Genomic DNA, 27,733 nt, shown 5'->3' with positions numbered 1-27,733 from the left:
CCTTCCACAGGGAACAGTTCGGGCAAAAAACCTGACTGGCTTCAAGACAGAGCTTGATACATTTATGAAGGGGCTGGTAACGATGAGACTGCCTGCAATGGCATGTAGCCCACTTGTCACTGCTAGCAGCAAATACCTCCAACAGCTGGTGATGGGACACTAGATGGGGAGGGCTCTGAATCACCACAGAGAATTCTTTCCCAGGAGTCTGGCGGGTGGTGGGTCTTGCTGAGATGCTCATGGTCCAACTGACCGCCATATATGGGGTCAGGAAGGAATTTCCCCCAGATCATATTGGCAGAGACCCTTGGGACTTTTTGCCTTTCTCTGCAGCCTGAGGCACGGGTCACTTGCAGTTATAAACTAGTCAGACTAGATGATCATGATGGTCCCTTCTGGCCTTAAAGTCTATGAATCTATGAGAAAGGTGAAAGATCTGTCCCATCCCATAGGCAGCACCTGAGTCTTTTGTCTGGGGAGGATATGCCCAGGAGTGCCGGAAACGCCCTAGAAGCGGGGGGCCACCAGCTAAGTTCCCTCTAAGCTGCGTGGCTGCATAGCTGCACAGTTGCCCATTAAACCCCACGCAGGGGCTCAGGGCTGTGGCGAGGAGAGGCGCCCATCCCCGACAGCTCCAGCGTGGACCTGCAACGGCGGGGAGAAGCATCCCTCACTGCTGGCCCCAGTGCGGACCTGCCTCAGCCAAGGGAGAGGAGCCCCTCCCTCGGCCCAGCCCAGTCCAGCCCTGCCAGAGCTGCTATGGCCCGCAGCAGCTCGGGGCTGGGGGAAGTCATCTCTCCCCACCACAGCCCCGGGGCAGCCTACACCCCGAACCCCTCATCCCTGGTCCCAGCCCAGAACCCACACCCCCAGCCAGAGCCCTCATTCCCCCACACCCCAACCCTCTGCCCCAGCCCTGAGCCCCCTCCCACACTCCAAACCCCTTGGCCCACCCTCACCACATAAATTTTGTTACGTCACCAATATGAAGGTGATGTGTCACACATCACCTCCATACTGGTGCACGTAACACAATTAATTCCGCACATGAACGTAAAAAATTAGAGGGAACACTGGCCACCAGTGCCTGGATCACGGCCCTGCTCCCCGGCACCTCATCTCCTCCCATGGCCCCGCCCATGCTGTGCCCAACCCCAAAGCCCTGCCCCTCTCCACCTCTTTCCCCAAGGCCCCACCCACCACTCGCTCCTCTCCATCCACTCACGGCTGGCAAAAAGTGGGAGGGCACAGCCTTCCCACTTTTAAAATTGATGGGGCCACAGTTCCCTGACTCCTCCCCTGCCCATTCTACCGCCCCTGAAGATATAAAGCTAAGTTGCTCCAGCATCAGCACACAGGAGGAGGAGTCCTACAGCTGGGCCAGCCAGTGAGAGGCAGGACCTGTAGCATTCACCACCAATGGAGAAAGAGTCCTTTAGAGATTACAGCTTCTGCCTCTCGCTTTTTTCCTGCCTTAAAGGTGAGTGATGGTGGCGGAAAGGAGGTGGAGAGGAGTGAGCAGCACTCAGGAAAGGGGCAGGGCTATGGTCCAAGCACCGGTGGGCCCCTCCCACTTCTAGGGAGCTTTTGGCGCCCATGCTCTCAGGCTGCAAAGGCGGCGGCGGGCCGGTGCAGTGCGCCTCCAAGGCAGGGTTGACAAACAGGTTTCTACCAGACAGAGGATGTATGTTCACCTGCCTACATCGGTTCATATTAAATTAAGCATTGGAAGAAAAGATAATGCATACAAAGTCAACATGAGGAAATAAAGTCACCATGAAGTCAGCACACCAGGGAATAACCCTCAGGTGGTCATCCTGACCTCTGGAGACAAAATAATGAATTTTGGGGGATATAAGGAGCAGACAGAAGGACCCCTCTTGATCCTTCACCAAGATAGTGCTTTAGCATTCATAAAAGAGGGATGCCAGCCATGTTGGTTGGAGATGCTGGGAGATGAGAGAAACTACTTTAGACAAGGGTTTAACCTGTTTAGGGTAGATTCTGGGAAGCGTGTTATAATTTTGCTTTATATGTAACTTTTCTGTGTTTCATTATTATTCTTACTCACTATCTCTTAAATCTTAACCTTTGATAATAATCTTTTGATTGTTTTCACTATAGATGTGCTGTGATGTTATATAGGAAGTGATCCTCAGTTGAATCAAACAAGCTAATGTGTACACGGTCCTTTGGGGATAGAAAACCTGGTATTTCTGTGAGTAGCCAGTGACAGGAGCTTGATATCACAGGGGAATGCTTCAAAGGAGTTTGGGATTTGGGGTGCACCAATTGTTAACCTGCAAAGTGAGCGCTAACATTGTCCTGAGGAGATTGTTTGGGTGGCTAACAGGCTGGTGTTGTCAGGAAGATGACACCCAGTTAAGCACCAGCAAGGCTCCCTCTCTCACTGGAGATAGGGAGGGTAACAAATTGACCCCACAGTCCAGGGCACCCCAAGAATGCATCACACCCTCTCCCCATTTCACAAACTTCATAGGTAAACTGAGGTAACCTCTGAGGGGGATGGCATTTAGAAGCCGTAGCATCCATGGTCATGGACAATACATTCTGGCTATGACCTCCCCTACAACTTGGACCAGGGGGGAAAAATTCTCCAGCAAGCTGTGTAGTCCAATAGGCGCCATTCATCTTTTCAGGTTGTGGCCTTAATCTAGAGCCGTGGTTTTCAACTTGTGGTCCACAGACCACTTGGGATCTGCAGACTATGTTGAAGATTTCCAAAGGGGCCCACACCTCCATTTGAAATTTTTTTGGGATCCGCAAATGAAAATAAGTTGAAAACCACTGGGCTAGAGGATCTGGTGATCACATTTTGCCAATCCGTATGTTCAATGAAAAAGTTAGGTCCAGAGGATGTTTACTGAGTTTGTGGAATCCATGACTGTCTGTATTTTATTTAATATTTCAAGCAAATATATTTATTCGGTTAATGACATAGGGTCCCAAACAAATATCTCTTTTTAAACCAATATTTGATATCACTACAATATACCTAGAAACTGAATTTCCTTGAAAAATTCTCACAATGAATCACAATCAGTACTGCACCAAAATGTTCCTTAAAACAGGAGACTATAAAATCATTCTAGTGATTGGTCTGAAAAGAACGGCCAGCAATGTGAAAGTGATAGAAAAGTCCACACTTACAGTTCTATTGCCTTGTTCCACATGATAACGTATCCAGAAAGAATGAAGGACTCAATATTTACAATATGTGTATTTCCCCTCTCTGTTCCAACGTAGAGCCATTTACTTTGGAAAGGAAGATGGCAGTACGTAATCCTGTAAGGGAAAAAAATATCACACTTAAAGTTGTACCAACAATCATATTTTCAACAAGTTTTCTTTTGAAATAGTTGTCCCTTCCGTTTTCCTAAGGCCAGAGTAGCTTGGACACAGTTCCCAATATGTGATTGGTGGAGGTAGCACAGCCTGCGGTGCTGGCTCCTCCTTTTTTCCAGCTCATTCTACAGGTGTCCAAGCTCTTCCTAGTGGAGAAGCTGGGAACAAGGAGGAGGAGCCATTCTACCTACCTCTAATAGGGTCAGGAAATAGGAGCCATCTTAATGTGCTTCGTGCAATCCTGACTGGGAGGGGGTAGACACACGATTCATCTCTTTATGAGTATTTGGGCCACCCTATAAAAAAAAGTCTGAGAACCGTTGAGCTAGAGATTCTGATTTTCTTCTTTACAAAAAGTTTTTTTCCAGTTCAGTACACAGGCATTAATGAGACATGAGTATGTTTAATGTTTCGTACAAAGGAAACGTAACATTACTATTCACACAAAGAAGTGTTCACTTTATTAGCTCTTAATCAGTCGAGGGGGTATGGAGCTGATAAACCATTACCAAGTGCAGTCAAGCAGAGATATGATTCATACTCTCACTCCCACATTCATATCATTTTTATAGAATAGCCCAGTGCTATATCACTTAGGAAAAATCTCATGATGGTCTCTTGTGATAAGATACAATTTTCATAAAGATGATGAATGGAGAGAATCAATTTTTTGGACATTACAATATTTACATTACATTAAAAAGAGAATCCACATGAGAGATGTAGACTATTTGCAGCTCAAATCTAATTATATCTATACTGTCTACATAGACTGAAATGCTTATCTGATCCTACAGTATATTCTAGCACTCAGGAGGTTTGTCTTTATTAAAAGCACATACTTTGCCTGGTATGCAATACTTTATTACTTTATTATCTTTGTCATTCATTTGATTCCAAAAGAAAATATTTCTAGCTTTGAGATACAAGTTGGAGTTGATGGCTAAATTAGTATTTTTATCCTGAGTAATTTTTTTAAATGATGACATACACTATTTAAGAATATACATATTTCATTTATGTTTTTATGAAGTATCAATCTTTTTGCCCTGCTTTATAAGGGAATGACAGCTTCCTTCCAACAATCTTATTTTGTAAAATATGGTAAGGTTACTTAAGTCCTTTGTGGCTTAAAATATTTACAACCTCCTAAACTGAAGGAAGTGTTTCACTTGCAAACTAATTTCACTTATTTTTCTGCAGTTATGAGGAACACTTAGCAAGCTATATTCTTTTTCTCCTGACCCTGCACAGTACTTTGAATGACTCTGCAGTTTTAAGGCTGTATTATCATACAATCGAAACATTTTATGCAGAATACACTCAAATGAATAATTGTACTTCTTCCTTTTATATTGCTCCAGGTTTAAGGCAGCTAAGTAATGCAACCCTGAAATCCTCAGTCAAGGTGTTCATCCATGATTGGAGGGCCAGGACAAGGTCTATGCATCATTTCAGTCTTATTTTGATGATTCGAGCAAGATGTAGGCCTTGTTCCAGCCCCCTGCACAGGGATAAATTTTACCCTTACAGACTCAGTTATGTCAATGGCAAAGATCCCATTAACTTCTGTGGGAGCAGGTCTTTAGGGACAGATTTTTAAAATTGCTTCCAATTTTGCAAACACAGTTTAGCATCTGCAAAGAAAAGTGCCCACTACAGACATCTAAGTGAGAGTGAAATCAGGTAGTCTGACATTTAACAGGAGCATTTATATCTACAATTATTTGTAGGTGCAAAAATAGAGACAACTTTTTAAAATCAGACCTTTAGTGCAATTTTAGAAAGTATGTACATGTACTTATACTGTGTGTGTGTGTATATATATATATTTCACTTCTGTTTACTGTTTTGGCTTCATACAAAGATAGTGACGCAATTCAAAAAGTAATATAAAATTAAGTTAAGAGACGCTAAGGTAATTGTTTTGTTTATTGAATGATTTATTAAGCACCCATCTTCACACGAAAATTTAAATGAACAGCTAAATCACATGGACACAAACTCAGACAATGTCAACTTAAAAAAAAAATCTGAACAACCAATCATCTCTGCCTATTAGATGACAAAAATCCCTGCTGAACAGACGTGTCTGAGATTGAGGAAATGCTGTAACTTGGAAATCACAGTCCATCACCACTGGTCTGGTGCATCCATATACTGTGAGAGTTAAAGCTACAAGCTGTTCTGGGGACTTTGATGTAGTACTATCGGAAACAAATCACTTCAAAAATGGCATAAAAGCAGACCAAAGGAGCCCATCCTATTACTCTGAGTCTCTGCTGATACAGGGTCCATATAAGTTCCTTAGGGTCACTTAGCCAAATAAGGTCCTTTACAAGATTCATGAATGTCCATCAGACATTAGATTGCTACATTTGATACATTTTCAAACGCATCCAACTTCCTTTCTTCCTCTAGACCAGTGGTTTTCAACCTGTGGCTCATGGACCCCTGGGGGTCTGAGGACTATGCCTAAGATTTACAAAGGGGTTCGTGCCTCCATTAAAATTTTTTTAGGGGTCTGCAAATGAAAAAAGGTTGAAAATCACTGCTCTACATTAATGGTTTACCAAGGAGAAGACATGCTGAACCACCATGGCACTGATGCACTGGGTCAACAAAAAAGAAAACAACCTGAGATACAGGGTCCTTCACTTATTGGGACTGGAGCCCCAAAATGAACTAAAATATATAATGTGAAAGCATTGTTAGGCTTCCACACAACAAGCAAAGTTCTTTCAACATTCTAATGAACTGTCCTGTCTAGTGTAATCCAATTGCCTGAAGTGCATTACTTTTTTTTTGTGTGTTCTAAAAATTAAATGAAAACTCACTTTACAGTGTTATATTTGAAGTTCTAAATGTTATGGAATATATTAACTTCAATTCAAGGCTTACACACTGGAAACAAACCTCAGGTTCATAATGAAGAAATTTCATTTCAGCAAAACATTATCATTATGCAATGAGCTTGTAAAGATAGGTATAATGAACTGTGTTATAAAAACTATATTAAATAACATTAGAGAAGTAGATATCTATTTAACAGTGTTATAAGACAATTTAAAAGGGAACATTTTTGCTTTCTGAATGTGCCTTGTTGACACAGCTTTCAAAGGTTGTAAAAAATCAAAAAGTTGGTTTGTGTCCTATCTACCCTGGACTCTTGGTCTGTGTAGATCAAGGGTGGGCATCCTGTGGCTCCGGAGCCACATGCGACTCTTCAGAATTTAATATGTGGCTCCTTGTATAGGCACCGACTCCGGGGCTGGAGCTACAGGTGCCAACTTTCCAATGTGCCGGGGGGTGCTCGCTGCTCAACCCCTGGTTCTGCCATAGGCCCTGCCCCCACTCCACCCCTTTCTGCCCCCTCCCCTGAGCCTGCCATGCCCTCGCTCCTCCCGCCCCCCTCCCCCAGAGCCTCCTGCATGTCATAAAACAGCTGATTGGGAGGTGCGGGGAGGGAGAGGGAGGTGCTGATCTGCAGGGATGCCAGTGAGTGGGAGGCACTGGGAAGGGGGGAGAGGGAGGGAGAGAGCTGATGGGGGGCTGCTGATGTATTACTGTGCCAAAGAGCCAATGTACGTTGGTAAATTCTGGCTCCTTCTCAGGCTCAGATTGGCCACCCCGGTGTACATAACAGGGCAAAGCAAACCAGACAAATGTGTGATTTTCTAGCCAGATGTAGACCTGCCTAGTAAAACAGACTAGGGAGGATGAACACTGACTGAAAGGAGCTAGCCAACAAGTAATCCCAAAGCCACAATAAGCAGATAAGATAGAATAAGACAAACATAAGAAACAATGAAATACATGAAGGCAATGAAAAGACAGCTGGATTGTGTAAGTAGGAGGAGCTTAAAAAAAGATAGTGAAGGAGGTACCAATTAGAGTTTTAGCAGAATAAGTAAAAATGCAACAGTTAAAAGGATTTTGGGTCAGTGTATATGACAATATATTTAGAATAGAATATTAATAGATGAGGCAGTTTTAATAATCTGCACCTGAATCATGTTACAAGAAAAGGTATACAGGATGTGTGTTTAACAAAGGGGGTGTGGAGCAGCACAGGACTTACACCAGATTGGACCAGCATGGATCTGATGATAACAGAAACAGCCTACCTGCGCCCCAGGACTGGATCATTACGTTATCCTGCTCTATCTGCTTTACTTATGCTTTCTGCTTGATTGAGGTGGCAGTATATTGTCCTAAAACTTTCTTATTAAAGCTTCAAACTAGTTAGGGTTAGTAACTGGCATGGATTGTGTTTTTCATCCAACAAACTCTTACATATTGTGCTTCAGATTGTGAAAGAAAGGCATCCTCACATTACTCATACATCCCACAATCAGATGAAGATATATTTTGATGCCCGTGGAAGTAATCAAGGCCAACAGAGAAAAAATAGTGCTCATGATAATGAAAATAGGATCATGATGATTTTATGAAAATGTGAAACACTTTTGCCTATAACAATCTGCTTCATTAAGCAACATGAGCGAACTGGCAAAGAACTTGATCTTTTGAGGTGCTGAGAATCTGCTGAGCCCCAGTGTGACGAGTTGGATCACAGAAACCCCCTTGGGAACTGCCACCTGATGTGCTGAGACTACCTCTGAGCCTGTTTTCCCTGGCCATTTGGGACCTCAGTGCCCTGCCTGGTTGTGCCAGACATGCTAGCTTGCTACAAACGCAGACCCAGGTCTGAACCACATCCCCCAAAAGCTGCAGGCTTAACTGAAAACAGCTTAAGAAGAGTTCCTGTCTCTATCACTCAGTTACCCAACTCGCAATGGGGTCCAAACCCCAAATAAATCCATTTTACCCTGTATAAAGCTTATACAGGGTTTGCCCTGTATGTCACTGATAGAGAGGTATGCACAGCTGTTGGCCACCCCAGGTATTAGTACTTTCTCTGGGACAATTAATAAGTAAAAAGTGACTTTATTAAATACAAAAAGTAGGATTTAAGTGGTTCCAAGAAATAATAGACAGAACAAAGTGAATTACCAAGCAAAATAAAATAAAACACGCAAGTCTAAGCCTAGTTAAGTAAGAAAAAACTGAATACAGATAAAATCTCACCCTCAGAGATGTTTCAGTAAGCTTCTATCACAGACCGGATACCTTCCTAGTCTGGGCACAATCCTTTCCCCTGGTATAGTCCTTGTTCCAGCTCAGGTGGTAGCTAGGGGATTTCTCATGACTGCAGCCCCCTTTGTTCTCTTCCACCCCCTTATATATCTTTTGCATAAGGCGAGAATCCTTTATCCCTCTCTGGGTTCCCACTCCTCCTTCTAAATGGAACAGCACCAGGTTAAAGATGGATTTCAGTTCAGGTGACATGATCACGCACTGTAAGATTTCATTACCCACTTGCCAGCACACAGGTATACAGGAAGACTTACAAGTAAACAGAGCCATCTACAGTCAATTGTCCTAGTTGATGGAAGCCATCAAGATTCCAAACCATCATTAATGGCCCACACTTTGCATAATTACAATAGGCCCTCAGAGTTATATTTTATATTTCTAGTTTCAGATACAAGAATGATACATTCATACAAATAGGATGAACACATACAGTAGATTATAAGATTTATAATGATACCTTACAAGAGACCTTTTGCATGAAGCATATTCCAGTTACATTATATTCACACTCATTAGCATATTTTCTTAAAATCATATAGAGTGCAACGTCACGCCCGACAATTCCCACTAAAGTCAATGGGAATTGTAGGTGTTTAGCACATGCTCCACATTCCTTGGATCAGGTCCAAAGGTTGTACAACAGCTGAAATTGAATGTCATTCTCAATGGGCATTATTACGACAGTAAAAACCCATGGACCGAATGCGGGATATCTTGAAAGGAATTCCTATGCCTCTTATTCCAGTGCAATACGTTTTACTAGTCTTTCAAGGCATCCAAAACTGAATAGGGTGTTAAAATGGAATAAAAACAAGAAATGTCATATAAATTACAGATATCAAAAATACCTCAGGTTTTAATTTATTTATTGCTACATATAAGGCCAGATTCTTCTCTTATACTAACATAACTAGTGGAAAACCAATGTAACTATCAACTCAAATGGAAATACTTCTGATTTACACTAGTCTGAGGAAAGAATCAAGCCCAACATATACAACCTTGTCTAATATGTTTGCAAAACAGCTCAGATTTTTTCATTTGTAACCACTAAATTGGAAAAAAAATCTTGAAGGCATTGCCAGAATTCTAGAAGCAACATAGATGAAACAACAACATAACTTAAAAGAATACTATCAACAATTGCTTAAGCCAAAATTAAAACCTGTTTTAAAGAGAGATATACTTTACTGAGGAATAACTTCGTAATTTTAAGTATCTACAGAATTTTTTAAATAAATTCCTCCACTCCATCACTAAGAACTTTAACCAAAACATCTATTGCTTATTTGTAGACATACCCATATTTGTAAATGTCTTAGAATACTAGTCTACTGGTTAACATAAGGCTGTTTGAGTGCCTAAATTCATCTTTACATTAAACGTAAATTTAGAAAATACATGACTTTTAGAAAAGGTTAGAAAATGGTACGTATTTTCTACCAAAATAACCCCTGATCGAAATGAAAAATTTTCATTATTTTAAAAAAATATTGCAGAATTTTTTTGTGGACATTTTCCAGTTTCTTGGTTGCTTTTGATTTTCTATTTTTAATTAAAAAGCTGAACATTTTTGAAGGAAGCAAAACATTTCCATTAACACTTTCACTTAGAGAAAAGACAATATTTTGTCAAAAATATTTTTGAATTAAAAATGTTAACTAGCTTTTATTTATTTATTCATTTATTGAAATTGAAAAATGTAATTTCACTTGTTTTAAAAGACGACTAATTTTTTCTGATATATGTGTGCAAAGATGTGCTCTCTTGCCTACCCTCTCCCCAGTATACTAACACAAACTGTCAACATTAATGGGTCCTGATTGTTCTGATTGAACATTAAGGTGTGCAAGGAATGCACAAATGGATCCTAAAATTGTAATTTATCTTAAAAGTGGTGCACAGAAAAATGAGAAAATAGAATGATTGTCAAACTACAGCAGTAAAAAGAAGAATCGTCCTATAAAGTAATAAACACAAACATTAATTTGAATTATGTAAATGCAGAATAAGTGGGAGGGTGGGAAGAGAATAGTTAAGAGTTTTTTTTAAATTATTTTAAAGAAAACAATAAAAGAAAACTAAAAATTACAGTAGAGAGAAAAAATGGAAATAAACCTATGAAAGACTGGACAATACATTGTGTTTTCACTATGATAAATGCACAGTATGTGCTCATTGGTTATAAAAAATTTAATAGTTGAGCAGTGAAATATAGAGAGGATCAACTGTGTATTTTGATCAGCTGCTGTGATAAAGTGCATAAAAGAGACCTTGACATTATTTACATTGCAGACTTTTCTATTGAACTCATCACCTTAGTATCCGATCACTTCCTATACATTCAGGAATTAAGTTTCACTATACCATTGTAAGGTCTGTAAAAATAGGGGAGGTATTTTCAAAGCATTCTGTGAAGATGTTGGAAAATCAGATGAAATATTTGACCACTCAAGGGGTCTGAATACTCAGGGTTTAGCCGGATGGCCAGCCAGGGAATTTTCAAGATACCATTAAACATTCATGTCACAATATCAAAACTCTTCTGCTGCCCCACCTCCCATCCCAAGTCAATCACTTCAGCAGTCCTCATAATAAACACATATGGCTAGTGCGGGGTGAAATTTTTCAGACAACTTTTTTTTTTTTGCACCAAAAATGCATATTTGGGTCAACTGACACAAATTTACCAAATTGTTTTGGTAAAAAAAAAAAAAATCTGAAAAAAATTGTGACATTTCATTTTGACATTTTCAAAATTAATCATTTTGATTTTCCTATTTGAAATGATTTTTCGTTTTGACTTTTACTTCAACTTTATTTTAAAAAGCTTCAAAAACTCTAAAGAAATGTTTTTGTTTGACCCTCAATTTTTTTAGTTTTTCAGCTCACCGAAAAAAATCAAAACTTTTTTTTTCAGTTGACCTGACATTTTCTTTAAAATTTGGTCTGGCTAGTGAACCAAAAAAACCCACTTATTTGTCCAGCCCAATGTGTGTCTTACTGGATCAGTCCAACAATCTGACAACCTTGAATTCATAGAAAAGCATCATAAATAGGTATGGACAGGGGAATGGAATACTTGTGACCAACCTGTGTATAGGGATGTCCCTGCCAGATTCTGCTTTGTCTATGGAGCTATGCAAACCAGGCAGCATGGCAAATGCCCACTGCAAATGAGTCCATGCAACTGCTATTCTCTAGGGTTGTTGATTAATCACAGTTTGAATCTCATTGTTAAACAATAGAATACTAATTGAAATTATTAAATATTTTTGGATGTTTTTCTCCATTTTCATACATATTGATTTCAATTACAACGCAGAATACAAAGTGTACAGTGCTCACTTTTATATTATTTTTTATTACAAATATTTGCACTGTAAAAATGATAAACAAAAGAAACAGTATTTTTCAATTCACCTTATACAAGTATTGTAGTGGAATCTCTTTATTGTGAAACTGTAACTTACAAATGTAGATTTTTTTGTGGTTACATAACTGCACTCAAAAACAAAACAATGCAAAACTTTAGAGCCTACAAGTCCACTTAGTCCTACTTCTCGTTCAGCCAATCACTACGACAAACAAGTTGTTTACATTTACGAGAGATAATGCTGCCCACTTCTTGTTTACAATGTCACCAGAAAGTGAGAACAGGCGTTCGCATGGGACTTTTGACTTTCACCCCCCTGAGCCTGAAAGTTGCAGCGCTGTAAATTGCCAGTATAGACAAGCCCCTACTCTGCCTTGATGTTCATCTCCCCTTTGACGTGCACCGCAACTAGATAGGAAACTTTGCTCTGCTCTGCAGAACTTCATTTTCTTTCTGGAATAGGCCAACCATGGAAACTCTGGACAACATGCTGTCATGGCCAGAATCAGTTAGACTTTCATGGAAGCATAGGCGCTCAACCCCCCTGCTCTGCCCCAGGCCCCACCCCCACCCCCTCCCATCCTTGCTCCACCCCCACCCTTCCAAGTCTCCACCCCCACTCCACCTCTTCTCGCTCAGTTCAGCCCCCTCCCCTAAGCATACCCAATCCCTGCTCCTCCTGATTTCTCCCAGAGCCTTCTGCATGCCGCAAAACAGCTGACTGCGGCGGGTGGTAGGTGCTGGGAGGGAAGGAGAGGAGTTGATTAGCAGGGCCGCCAGCGGTCGGGAGGCACTGAGGGGAAGGGGAAAGCTGGTTGCCAGTGGGTGCTAAGCACCTACTAATTTTTTTCTGTGGGTGCTCCAGCCCTGGAGCACCCATAGAGTCAGTGCCTATGCATGGAAGGAACAGTTCCAGCCAGTAGAGAATTTGCACTCTCTCTGGCTCCTCTCTCCTCCTATCCAGGGGGAGGGACCTGGGGTGACCCCTCACAAACTGGGTGGTGAGGGGGAAATGGCTTTCTGCTCCCAAAGAAAGCTGCGCCTCTCATAAGACATTTGATAATGGAGTTGAAGTAGGAGACATAGACCTTTTCTTATGTCTTTAGCTTTATCGGCACAGCTCTCTCCTTGGAGCCAGCAGTGACATCAGACATTTAAATACCTCAGAAATGGAAATGGAGCTGAGGTGGGGAAACACTCCAAAAAGCAGACACAGCCCTGTTACATAACTGGAAATGAAACAAATTATTAAGCCAAATTGTAATTCAGAAATTTGTGTGGGCTCTTTATGTTGTGTGCAGTCAGTGAGGACCTACTGAACACCTGTACTACCTCTGACACCGCTAACATTGAAGAAATCTTTTGGATCCCTTGGGCACTTCTGAAAATGCTGTTTGGAAACTGATATCTGAGCCCATATCTTTGAACTACCCATATGGAATACCTGTCCTACTGGATGTTCAGAGCATGTAGGTGTGCTAAAAAAACAGCTCTGAAAATCCCCTCGGTGCTCAATTCGAACTTGACCACCTAGACTGTGCCAAAATAGCTATTTGCAGCCAGAGTCAGAATTAAGAATAGAAACCAGATCTCCTAAGTCCATGTCCTCTACATTAACTATATGACCAGATAGTGTGGTCACTGACTTTAGAAGTGAATGTAAGGCAGGTTCTGAGGGAGTTCTTTTATTTCTTTTGATGCCTCTCTGTTTTGCTGGTATAATAAGCTTTTTCTAATTGAGTTTCAATGGGGAGTTGACATTAATTTTTAAATTGTAGTGTCCATGTGAAGCGGAAATATGAAGAGAATGAGACAAAAGTTGTCTGTGGCAATGAGCAGATAATGAGGAGGTTGTTGCTTGAGCAGTTCATTAAAGAATAAATTAGCACTGAGTGATTCCAGAGTGAGCTCCAGCCACAACCAACCATCCTTATTTGATGAGAAATTTACAGCAACATGAAACAAAAGGGTGGTAGTCAGAAACAGAAAACACTGAGAAGTATCAGAGACTTCTCTAAACATCCAGATTAGATTAGATATAGACAGACATCATCTTCCTTGCCAAATGCAAACGGATGGACATCATACCAAAAGGACTGAAGGTAAAAAATCCATTACAATCTACAAACCACACAGACTATGCTGACAGCTTGTGCCACACACTCTCAAAGAAACTGTGGAATCACCTGATCAACATCCTCTACAGCAAACAGGGAAAGATTAAGAATGAGCTCTCAAAACTGGATACTCTCATAAAAAACCAACCTTCCACACAAACTTCCTCGTGGCTGGACTTTACAAAAACTAGACAAGCCATTTACAACACACACTTTGCTTCTCTACAAAAGAAAAAGGACACTAAACTATCTAAACTACTACATGCCACAAGGGGCCACAACAGTGGTTCCCTTAACCCACCCAGCAATATTGTTAATCTATCCAACTATACTCTTAGCCGAGCAGAAGAATCTGTCCTATCTCGGGGCCTCTCCCTCTGCCCCTCCACCCCCATGAACATGATACAGTTCTGTGGTGACCTAGAATCCTATTTTCGACGTCCTCGACTCAAGGAATATTTCCAACACACCTCTGAACAACACACTAATTCACAGAGACCTTCCTACCAACACTACAAAAAGAAGGATTCTGGGTGGACTCCTCCTGAAGTTCGAAACAACAGACTGGAATTATACATAGTGTGCTTCCGCCGACGTGCTCGGGCTGAAATTGTGGAAAAGCAGCATCACTTGCCCCATAACCTCAGCCGTGCAGAACACAATGCCATCCACAGCCTCAGAAACAACTCTGACATCATAATCAAAAAGGCTGACAAAGAAAGTGCTGTAGTCATCATGAATAGGTCGGAATATGAACAAGAGGCTGCTAGGCAGCTCTCTAACACCACTTTCTTCAAGCAAAAAGAAAAGGAGTACTTGTGGCACCTTAGAGACTAACCAATTTATTTGAGCATGAGCTTTCGTGAGCTACAGCTCACTTCATCGGATGCATACCGTGGAAACTGCAGCAGACTTTATATACACACAGAGAATATGAAACAATACCTCCTCCCACCCCAATGTCCTGCTGGTTATAGCTTATCTAAAGTGATCATCAAGTTGGGCCATTTCCAGCACAAATCCAGGTTTTTTCACCCTTACTCTGAAACCTTTCTTCAAGCAATTACCCTCTGATCCCACTGAGGGTTTCCAAAAGAAACTACAGCATTTGCTCAAGAAACTCCCTGAAAAAGCACAAGAACAAATCCGCACAGACACACCCCTGGAACCCTGACTAGGGGTATTCTATCTGCTACCCAAGATCCATAAACCTGGAAATCCTGGACGCCCCATCATCTAAGGCATTGGCATCCTGACAGCAGGATTGTCTGGCTATGTAGACTCCCTCCTCAGGCCCTACGCTATCAGCACTTCCAGCTATTTTCCGGACACCAATGACTTCCTGAGGAAACTACAATCCATTGGTGATCTTCCTGAAAATGCCATCCTAGCCACTATGGATGTAGAAACCCTCTACACCAACATTCCACACAAAGATGGACTACAAGCCGTCAAGAACACTATCCCCGATAATGTCACGGCAAACCTAGTGGCTGAACTTTGTGACTTTGTCCTCACCCATAACTATTTCACATTTGGGGACAATGTATACCTTCAAATCAGCAGCACTGCTATGGGTACCCGCATGGCCCCACAGTTTGCCAACATTTTTATGGCTGACTTAGAACAACGCTTCCTCAGCTCTTGCTCCCAAATTCCCCTACTCTACTCGCGCTAAACTGATGACATCTTCATCATCTGGACCCATGGGAAAGAAGCCCTTGAGGAATTCCACCATGATTTCAACAATTTCCATCCCACCATCAACCTCAGCCTGGACCAGTCCACACAAGAGATCCACTTCCTGGACACTACGGTGCTAATAAGCGATGGTCACATAAACACCACCCTATACTGGAAACCTACCGACCGCTATGTTTACCTACATGCCTCTAGCTTTCATCCAGACCACACCACACGATCCGTTGTCTACAGCCAAGCTCTACGATACAACCACATTTGCTCCAACCCCTCAGACAAACACCTACAAGATCTCTATCAAGCATTCTTACAACTACAATACCCACCTGCTGAAGAGAAGAAACAGACTGACAGAGCTAGAAGAGTACCCAGAAGTTACCTACTACAGGACAGGCCCAACAAAGAAAGTAACAGAACGCCACTAGCCATCACCTTCAGCCCCCAACTAAAACTTCTCCAACGCATCATCAAGGATCTACAACCAATCCTGAAGGATGACCCATCACTCTCACAGATCTTGGGAGACAGGCCAGTCCTTGCTTATAGACAGCCCCCCAACCTGAAGCAAATACTCACCAGCAACCACACACCACACAACAAAAACACTAATCCAGGAACCTATCCTTGCAACAAAGCCTGTTGCCAACTGTGTCCACATATCTATTCAGGGGACACCATCATAGGGCCTAATCACATCAGCCACGCTATCAGGGGCTCGTTCACCTGCACATCTACCAATGTGATATATGCCAGCATGTGCCAGCAATGCCCCTCTGCCATGTACATTGGCCAAACTGGACAGTCTCTACGTAAAAGAATAAATGGACACAAATCAGACGTCAAGTATTATAACATTCAAAAACCAGTCGGAGAACACTTCAATCTCTTTGGTCACTTGATTACAGACCTAAAAGTGGCAATTCTTCAACAAAAAAACTTCAAAAACAGACTCCAACGAGAGACTGCTGAATTGGAATTAATTTGCAGACTGGATACAACTAACTTAGGCTTGAATAAAGACTGGGAGTGGATGGGTCATTACACAAAGTAAAACTATATCCCCATGTTTATTCCCCACCCCCACCCCGCCTACTGTTCCTCAGAGGTTCTCGTCAACTGCTGGAAATGGCCCACCTTGATTATCTCTACAAAAGGTTCCCACTGCCTCCGCTCTCCTGCTGGTAATAGCTCACCTTACCTGATCACTCTTGTTACAGTTTGTATGGTAACACCCATTGTTTTATGTTCTCTGTGTATATGAAATCTCCCCACTGTATTTTCCACTACATGCATCTGATGAAGTGAGCTGTAGCTCACGAAAGCTTATGTTCAAATAAATTTGTTAGTCTCTAAAGTGCCACAAGTACTCCTTTTCTTTTTCCAGATTAGTATTGTTACCCTGAAAGATGTTAATGACTGCCATCAATTGGCTCTTTGATCTACAGACAATCAGAGACCTGATTAAAGCCAATGGGTGTGCTAAACTACTTTCAGGCTCAATGGAAGAAGCAGTTAAGCCCCTTTGTGTAGTGATAGCTGGAAACAATAGGAGGCTACCACCCAAGACACATGGCAAAGCTAGAGCAAAACTCTATGTTTACACACAGCACTTTCATCGGTAACATTTTGGCAGTCAGGGGTGTGAAAAAAAACACACCTCAGACTGGACAAAAGTTTTACTGACAAAGTGCCAGAGTGGACAGTGCTATATCGGTAGGAGATACTCTCCCGCTGACAAAGCTACCGCGCTTCATTGGGGGTGGTTTTACTTTGTCGGCAGAAGAGCTCTCTCCTGCTGAGAAAGAGCGGCTACACTGCGTACCTTACAGCAGCACTCCTGTAGCGGCACAGCTGTGCTGCTGCCAAGTGCGCAGTATAGACAGCCTAAATTGTGTGGTCTGAGTGGTTTCCATGGGACTGGTTGCAAATGCTAGGGCTAGAAGATTGTGTAGCAAGCAGTGTGTTTTAGAGAAGAAAGCCAGCTGACAGTAAGAGAAGCAGTTGTGAATGTGACCCTGAGAGGGAGCAGAGAGACCAGCGCTCTTTGGGCACAGAACTCACTGGAGAGGCATGCTTGAGATATTTGAATAAGGAAACTACCTGTTATTCTGTGTTACTACTACACTGGGGGAAACAGGACTTTCTGTACATTCTTTCTTCGGATTGCAAATAAGATTGCACCAAAGAAGTAACTGACTCATATAGCCAGTTTCTCCTTCTAATAGAAACAAACCTGCCAGGCTCTAAATACTGCCAGCCCACTTGGGCCAAAGAGACAATGGTATCTTCCATCTCGGTGCTAGTGTGCCATTAAGATAGACATGAAGTAAGAGGATAACTCCAGCCAGCTTGCACTGTCTGTGGCACAGGAAAGGAGCTGTAACTGTATGAAGCATTTGATGTAGTTATCTCTGTTGGCCTCAGAGGTTTGGTAAAAGAAAATGTGGAGGGAGAAAGACAAAATTGTCCTGGATGGTCAGAGTATTCTGCTAGGGTGGAGGAGAAAAAGCAGTGTTATAATAAAGTGCACCAATTGTCTGATGGCTGTAAAAGAAGGACTACTTTTCTTTAATCAAAATCAGTAGTGCAGATCTGCTCCCTGTGTATATCATTGTTGAACCTTCTGACTTTAGTAATGATTTTCTTTTTAGTGCTTTTTACTCCTACTAGTCCAACAGAACCCATATGTCACTGTGCATCATCCACACGCTTGTTTACCAAATTTCCATCAGTTATACCTGTGCAAATGATGGATGCACAGGTATCACTGTGGCCCTAATCTGGCCTTCAGGACCTTTAATTGGGATAATGACATATAAGAAGGAAGGAATTCAGCATGACTCTGGCTGGCAGTTAGGAAAACATCTTTCACGCTGTAAACTCAGTAAATTTGATCTGGAGTGCCTGAAAGGCAGCAAATTTCTGTTTATACAGAGGTTCATTTCAACAATAGAACTTCACTTTAAAGCAGGTTATATGAATAATTATCTACAGTAAAATGCAGAATGTTGATCTGCTGGATATTTCTATATTTCAAGTAGGGATTTATGCCAGTTGTTCATGTCTGTGTTCAGAAAAACAGATCTCCAAAAACAGGCCAATAGGGGAGACATTTGTGCAATATCTTTATAACAAAGCAAATTTTCATTTCCAAGTCTTACCACTTTTGAGATGCAAGGTGAGGAAAACATTTCAAAATTTTCTAAAACGTTAATTATTCAAATTCCGGGATCTCAGAATTGGCAGAACCAATTCAGATCAAATGTGAATTAAAAAAAAAATTTCCTGTCTCCCCCACCCTAGAATCACAGGCCCATCTGGAATCAGAAAGAATAATTCCTGAAAGGGGTCAAATTTCCAATGTATAACGAAAGATAGTTATTATAACCTTAAATATGGAATGGCTGGCAGCTGTCCACAATAAATGTACAATCAGTAACTACAGGACCAGAGGAATAAATTAAGGTTAAAGAGCAACATAAGCATGCCAGAATTTGGAATGGAGTTAAGAAAGGTTGGGGGAGGAGGGGCTTGGTTCTTTTTTGCACAGATCTGTAAACTCAGATTACTACACACGTAACTTAATATTTCTTCAAACAAATTTGAGAAAAAAAAATCAAATGTCTGAATTAGAGTTACTAGTAAACTTGGCAGACTGCAAATGAACAGAACTTGCTCTAGAGACTGACCATTTTTCTTCAGCTGTGTTTGAGTAGGAATACAGTGATTTGATTTTAATTTAAATTTGTGGGGGAAAAAAAGATTATTATTAATGTGAGATTTTCTTCTTACACTGTGAGTGAACACTGATTTTTTGGAAGAACTTCAGCAGCCTTGTACACAGGCTACTGCGATACATAATTAACACGGCTGAGAGGATAACAAAAGCCTGTAGTATAGCAGAGCCAAGAAGAGTAGACTGGGACTATTGAACATAGAAGGGAGGGTTAAAGACAATAGTGTTCTGAAGACATTTTTTCTGAAACTTTAGCATTCCTCCAAATTTTCATGCTGAGGATTATGCAGACTACTCAAAATCTCCCTTTCATTGTGAGAAGTCTTTAGAAGTAAAAGTTATATCAGGGTTAATAACTGGGTGAAGAACATGTAATGAACAAATTATTCTTTGAATTTAGCTCTATTTTTCTGTCATGAATCATCCATGAATGGAGAGTGCTTTTTAGGAAGTTGCTCACTGTTTATATTTGTTCAATGAATCAGCTGTGCAAATAAATTTAGCCCATTAATCGTTCATGAACTGTCACTACAAGCATTTACTATTCACACTGTGAAACTAGTCACCTACGCCATATGGTATTGTTTCTGTTTCCTGAGCGAATGACCTGAACTTTATAAACAGGAGTGCTTTGACTATCTTAGGGACATGGTGGTCCATGGAAGGAAGCAGCTTCAACAGAGAGAATGAAACCCATTCCACCCACATAAAGACTAAGCATTCAGGCTCCCTGTGGGTGGAATGTAGGAGCCGCTGGGGTGCTAACACCCACCACTGCTCCAGTGCCGTGCCAGGGTGAGAAACGGCTTCACATTTCTTTGCTAGAGCCTCAGGCCTTGTACACTACCACACATTACTGTACATACTTGATAAATTCATGAACAAATTCCCCTTGTCTCCATTTTATGCCATTGTAACACCAACCATTCACCAGTTGTTAACTGCACATTATATTCACTGCTATTTGACTAATAGATTCCAAGGCCACAAGGGACCATTGTGATCATCTAGTCTGACCTCCAGTATAACACAGGCCATAGGACTTCCTTGAGTTAATTCCTGTGCACTACAGCATATCTTTTAGAAAAACATCCAACCTTGATTTCAAAATTGCTAGTCATGGAGAATCCACCACAACCCTTGGTAAATTGTTCCAAAGGTTAATTACTCTCACTTGTTAAAAATGTACATCTTATTTTGAGTCTGTTTACCTACCTTTAACTTCCAGCCATTGGATCGTGTTATACTTTTGTCTGCTACATTGCAAAGAGTGCATTCACGTACCCTTGTCTGTCTCATCGTATTAACTGCATCGGTGCCAGGTCTTTGGCCAGGAATTTCCAGGAAAACTCACTTCCTGCTGTATTAAGTGTCAAGCTCTAAACATAACCATATTTCATAAATCTGCCAAGTACATTTATTGAATGTACACTTATTTTCTTGTGTTACATTTCATCACACCTACTGTCAATCATTCTCAAACAATTAGTAGTTGCATATGTGTGTTCAGTTCCTATTGTAAATCTATCTGTACATGTTGTTCTATTAATTTCCTCTGTGCAGGACCACAAGTGAGAGAGGACTAGGTTGAACTGTCTCATGTGTGTCCAACTGCATAAAGCTTTTCTTCTCTTTCCACGAGTACAGAAGTGTAGCCAGGATTAGAGTTGGTCAGAAAAATTTCAATGGAACAGTTTTTTGTTGGAATTTGTCAAGATTGAAGCGTTCTGCAGACACGGTTCAGTTTAGAAAAAGTTCCTCCAGAAACTGGAGAGATTTCCAATGGGGTCCTGGGGCAATCCACAAGGCAGTCCTACTCTGGAGCCTGGACTCTGGAAGCCCTGTGGCCCCAGCCCCTGAACAATCCACCTAGTGGTCTGCCAGAAAATGGAAATCTGCTTGGCTTCTCTGGTGGACTGCTGGGAAGCTTGGGTTTCGAGTGTCCTGGGCTTTGAGGCAGCCCACCATGTGAACTGCCCCATGGTTTCCAGGGTCTGTGGCTCCAGGGAAGTCTGTTAGGCAGACTGCCCCAAACCTGAGTTTAAAATTTTTTGCATTTTGTTCAGAATTAGAGTAAAGCCAAATTTCAAAATAGAAAAATCATCCAGAAAACGGAGTATGTTGCACCACCCAGCTCTAGTCAGGCTCCATACAGTGTGGGGAAATGTACCTTTCAGAGGCTCTGGCAAGAGCCATTTGGAATTGGTTTTTATGTTATGCAGATGCTCATGTTAAGCAATGCTGATCAATTAGAACTCAAGACACTGAATTAAGCAGACCTCTGTCAGACTCCTTTGCGCTGTGTGCTCACTGAACACCACATACAGATGAACTGTCAGAAAAAGCAACATGCCAAGAGATATTGCTTGTTTCTGAATTTCTGTAGATAAACTGGCTCTCTGAAAACAACTAGATTGTAGGAACTTATTTTTTCCAGGCACACCAAACTCTAACATTATAAATACGAACCTTCCCCCCAACCCCAACCTAATTCATTTTGATAAAGTGAAGGTTTTCTATCATATTAAAGAAGAAACCATTCAATCAGCACCAAATAATGTATTTTCTAAATCACTCTCTCTTCCTGCAAGTCATTTCACTTTACATCAAAGCTTCCATCTTTTTATTTATTTTGGCCACAGAGTTCTCTTGTGAATTACTGTAAGTCTAAACTCCGGGACATAAACCCCTTGGGATCCTATAACAATGATTCAGAAAAATAATTCTGAAGCATAATGGACATTTTGAAAGAGCTGACACCTTCCCATTGGGCTAGGTTTTTTGTTTTAAAGACTTCTTAAAGAATCACAAATTATTATGGGGTACTTTCAAGACGGGACTAACAACCACGTAGTCCAAAAAGACAGAGAGCCAAAGAAAGCAAACACAAAAAGATAGCCATTACCAAAAAATCACAGACATGGTGTGTAGGAATTCTATGTATGTACCTTCTCCCAATAATGTGTAGCTCTGATATGTAGAAGTTAGCCTTAGCTTACTGATGAGCAGTATACATTTTATCTGCAAAAAAAGATTGGAACTGTGATACTTAGAGAATAGTCACCTTAACTGTAAAATGAAATATATACAAATAAAATGAGATACAATAAATACTTCTAAAAAACCACCACCAAAAGCTTAGCATAAGTATCCTATAACATTTGTATATTTACTGTATCTAAAAATAAAAGTCTGCATGTAAGATATACAGTAGAATGGAATTCTGACACAGAATTCTATTTTCAATCCAAACACATCCTAGATATCAGCCAGTACTCTTTCCAACATTTATGAAAGGGTGGTATGTAATTAAAATATTTGTATTCACAAAATAGTGCTCTTTGGAAAAAAAAGTTGAAAGTATCAATATTTTATTTTACTATGCTTGCAACTGCATTTTAGGAAAAATAGGCTGGATTTCTTAAAATACTGCTGCTGAAGACTATGAATATTAGTTTGTGCTGACAAAGTAAGAATTTATGTCGCTGTCCTCCTGTAACTTATTTAGTCTTGTCAATTGGCTGGATGCCCCGTGCTGTTTTCAAAGCTTATCAGGTGTAAACGCCTCTTGAACTATGTTCTTTACCTGACACGCTGTACCTAAAAATAGTACAAAAATGTGAACAAGGAATCTGAAAAGCAGTTTAAAAATGTTTTGTTAGACTTTGAAACCTCCATGTGAATATATAAGAGGTGTGAGAAGAACTTCTTAAATATCATATAATCTGTTGCAAGACTTGGTACCAAGATTTTCAAAAGTGACTACATATTTTTCGGTATCGACCTGGGAACAACTTTAAAGGGTCCTGATTTTCAAAAAGTGCTGATTACCCAACCATTCTGAAGAATGAGATATTTTTACTAAAAAGAAATCATTCATGTATGTATTTTCAATATCCTCTTAACAGACATTTGTATTTGCACAAGAACACACTTCCTTTTAAAACAGTTGTTCCTTCTTCCAATTTCTACTCACAATTCTGCATTTGTGACATGCATCTGTTGCACTGGAAATTACATAGATGTCACAAATTTGGCACTGTAAAGTCTCTGAGAGATGAAATAAGAAGGTTAGATGGGCACAGACCGAACAAGCCACTGTTTAGACAAAAACCAGGAGTAAATTGATATATCTATTTCTCCCCTGAAAATGTATTTGTATTTTTAATAGTAATATCTTGAACACTTTAAAAAACCTTTCTATTTGTAAATAATTTTGTGCACGTACACATAAACACACAATTTGTCATATCAGGTTGGACCACTGATGCATCCAATCTGCTGTCCTGCCTCTTGAAGGGGCAACAGCGGATGCTTCAGAGGAAGTCAAACAACTTTATCTGCAATGTTTTCAGTCCCTCGTTTTTTCACTAAAAGGGATCTTTGATGAAAACGGGCCACACCTTTCTTCAAAGGTTCTTGTGGGAGTGCTAGGCAGATGAAATTATTCTATAATGCCACAGCCTAAAGATCAATGCCTAAGGACTTTGGTTGGTGGTCCTGTTTTAACCTGTGTTACCTCAAGTTAGCTTGCAATCTCTTAGCTAACATGATGGCAAAAGGTAGTCCATCGTCTCCTCAAACATTTGTTCTAAGACACAAATGCTGGTGGTTTACCTCACAAGGAACAAACACTGAGGGAGTGACTAGAATGGCATTTACAAATGTGTTATGTGACAAAGTTCCTCCTCTACCTTGGTGGGTCTTGTGCTTACTGGCGGATTTGCTCGCTTTGGAGCTTCACGGCAGCCCTCAGCTTGGCCGTTTTTCTGAACCCACAGTCCATGTCGACGACTCCTGTGATGATAATGCTTGTACACCTCAGTCCTCCAACAGCCTGCTTTCTCACTCTCAGCTCCTAGTGCCTCTTGCTCCCAGCTCCTCACACGCACACCACAAACTGAAGTGAGCTCCTTTTTAAAACCCAGGTGCCCTCATTAGCCTCCCTTAATTGATTCTAGCAGCTTCTTGATTGGCTGCAGGTGTTCTAATCAGCCTGTCTTAATTGTCTCCAGAAAGTTCCTGATTGTTCTGGAACCTTCCCTGTTACCTTACCCAGGGAAAAGGGACCTACTTATCCTAGGGCTAATATATCTGCCTTCTATTATTCTCCTGTAGCCATCTGACCTGACCCTATCACAGTTAGTTAATGTAAATTAATTTACAATCAGTTACTTCAGGTTAAAACAGGACTACAAATCACAGTCTAGACAAACTGTCAAACAGAGTGTGAAGTAGAAAATACATGGGGGGGGTCTTATTAGAGTAAATCCATAAGCCTGGAGACTACAAAGTTCAAGCAACAGCTCCTTTTATAAAATATCTTATTTTATTTAGTATTTGGAACAACACAAGGTTAAGATATATACTTCGTAAGTTCACCCAGACCATAAGATATGCAGCAACCCCCTTGTCTTCCGTTTCTTTTAATTCAACTATGACAGCTCCTCATTCTTTCACCTGATCATGCTGTAGCTCCACAAACAATAGTATGTCCAATGTGCAGGTACCATCCAATTTTCCATATGTTCAAAAATATGATCACACAAGTCCTACCCACAAATAACGCCACTGGGTCCCTGGAGCAGCAATCCAACATCGCTGCACATGGCACTACTGGGGATCCAAAAGGTCAGCACTCTGAAGAGATGGTTATTCTCCTGTCCCCCACACTCCATGAAGATAACTTGCAAGAGCTTATTTTATCTCCAGCTCAACAGGAAATTACTTTCATTCGTCCTAGACAAAGTAGCCACAATGATACATGCAGTTGTTGCCTGAGTTCTATTTAGATTGTAAGCTCTTGGGGGCAGTGACTATTTCTTCATTATAAGTGGATACAGCACGTAGTACAATTACGCCCTGATTGGGGGCTTTAAGAACAATCACAATACAAATAACAAATAACAACCACCACCAATGGGCTGAACTATTATAATCGCTGCATCTAGGATGAATGCTTGAGACAACATGGCACTGCACTTCACGAGAGCACAGCATCCCACTTCCCTAACAGGAAAAGCTTCAGAGAAAGCATCATACCTTCCATTGATTCCCAATTTGCCTCTGATGCCAATTCAAGGTCCTGAGACAATGCAGTTGAGAGCGAATGTCCTGGGTCAACCTTTCAAGAGCCAGTGATAAGGCAATCACCATCAAAGTTGCATGACTGAGGAGTGACCTAACACAGGAGATAAGACTGAGCTGGACTATAATCAGAGCATGCTTCAAGATTCATCCTTTTGCAAAGGCCTCTCTGTTAACAATCAAGAGGAAAAACAACAGCAACAAAAAACAGAACATCCAGGAGGTAAAAGTTTCTGACCTAAGAGAGGCAAAGAGCAGAGTCCACCACTGAGTATATATAAGCTATAGTATGCAAATTTTAGTTACTGTATGTGGTGCTTACTTACTAAAGTGATGAGCACCATAGGAATAGATAGAATATGTATCCAGGTTCTTTTACCTCACTCACTGTAGTGTTTAGATTTAGAATTAGACTGAGAATTTCACTGAGGATAAGTAAGAGAGAAAGAGGGATAAGGACATCTCCCTATAGGGACTCAAGGAGCTATATAAAAAGGACAGGCATATATGGCATGAAAAATTCAGCTACTCAATGAAATTTTATTTATGTGACCAATTTACTATCCTGGGGCAAAAATGATAATTATCTGGCTCCGTTAGTCTCAGTACAGTTGTACACTGTATTGCCTACAATCAATTCCCTTGCATACTTTTCACTGACATCACCAATAGCAGAGGCAGCTGACAGATATACTAGTCCTACCATGGGCACTTGATCTTTACTTTTTCCAGGAGATGGTCATCAATGACCACCATCAGTGCAGTTACAGTGCCAGAGGCAGGTCTGAAAGCCATAATGGCAAGTCAAGGAGGTCAACAGCCTTATGTAATTTGAGTATTGTACTTATAAGTTGCTCAAGCTGCGGGATGGATCAATTCAGATTTTGCTGAGTGAACCACTTAGAGTCAATGGTCAAAATCAACTTTAGTTTAAGCACTTATCCGAGTGGTGAATTTGACCAAAGAACTGAAAGAGGAACATGCAGAGAGATAGGCTGGATTGCTGCTTTCCTCTTTTGGGAAAAGAGAGAGAGAGAGAGAGAGAGGTTATAGGATTTTTCTCTATCTACTGTCTTTTCAAGTAGCTATTATAAACCCTTGTGACACTGATGGACAATGCAGAGAAAAAGAAACAGCTATTCCACTTTTTCCTAGAACTAAAATGAGGCTGAAAAACAAAAGCAGCAGAAGATAGGGCTGGAAATCTCAGAAGAGGAGTGTTTCTTGAAATATTTCCTACATATTCCTGGTTGTGGCTATATCAAAGAGACTGGGAGAAGAAGAGGCTCTTGTAGTATTTCATCCCACATTAGAAAGTGCTGAGCTGCATTTTCCTTTTATTGTTAGCAAATATTTTCCAGCCTCAAAAGTTAAGTTTGACTGAGTTCAAAGATGAGAGTTTCAGGTTTGTCTTTATCTGAATGATTTTGCCATTCCCTAATTGTTATACTGCTGGAAAAGTAGACTAAAGATGCAAATGTCTTTTTTTCTAAAAGAGTTGCTGCAGCTACAGCTATCATGCCTATTATATAATGGGTCTGTCATGAATTCCTAATGTATTGCGTTCAAGTCCCGCTGATACAGCTACTGAGAATACACTTTTTAAATGACCTTTTGGGCTGCAGGTTGAGTAGAATATTGAAATTGACTTAAGGTCAAAAATCCTGTTTTTTTTTAATAGCTTCTATCAATTAATATCACACAGATTTATTAGAGACCAGCTGTTATCCATTTGCCATGTTTCAGCAGACAGGGACTTTGTGATTAATCGTTCTTGTTTCCTTGCAATCTGTATTCTTTTCTCTTCTTGCTCATGTACTGCATAATGAGGTAATCTCAATATTATTTCTGATTTATTGGCTTGATGCCCAGAGTTTAATATGAGAGAAAGAAAAATTACCCTAAATCAGTGGATCTGATTCCATTTAGAGCTGCCATGTGCTTGAACAGCACAGGGATAGCGTAAAAATAATTTTAGCTTTAAAAACCAAATTACTCAATATAAAGAATGGGTTGCTTATTTTTCAGTGGTTTAATACTATGGTTTCTCAAATTATAGTTTGCAATATTAATGGAGGATGCAGAATGGATCTGGGAGGGGGTTTTGGGAGATCACACAAACAGAACATTTGAAAAGAAATTCAGTATACTTAAAATTATTTTTAAAAGTACTCACAAAATCCTGTAATG

General features: G+C 40.7%; 1 protein-coding gene across 12 annotated transcripts in view; it reads right to left on the bottom strand.

Moving 5' to 3' along the window:
- The window catches only part of STXBP5L (syntaxin binding protein 5L), a 440,505-nt gene that overhangs the window by 191,627 nt on the left and 221,145 nt on the right, over positions 1 to 27,733 (bottom strand). For all 12 annotated transcript variants that reach the window (XM_078848433.1, XM_073309722.2, XM_078848419.1 and 9 more), the window contains one exon: positions 3,172 to 3,306. In XM_078848433.1, the coding sequence (XP_078704559.1) occupies positions 3,172 to 3,306 (135 nt within the window). The remainder of the gene's footprint in view (positions 1 to 3,171; positions 3,307 to 27,733) is intronic.

Source organism: Lepidochelys kempii, chromosome 1, assembly GCF_965140285.1.
Source record: "Lepidochelys kempii isolate rLepKem1 chromosome 1, rLepKem1.hap1, whole genome shotgun sequence".
NCBI classification, from domain to species: Eukaryota; Metazoa; Chordata; order Testudines; family Cheloniidae; genus Lepidochelys; species Lepidochelys kempii.
Note: the sequence above shows the minus strand (reverse complement) of the source record. Positions and strands in the feature narration are given on the sequence as shown.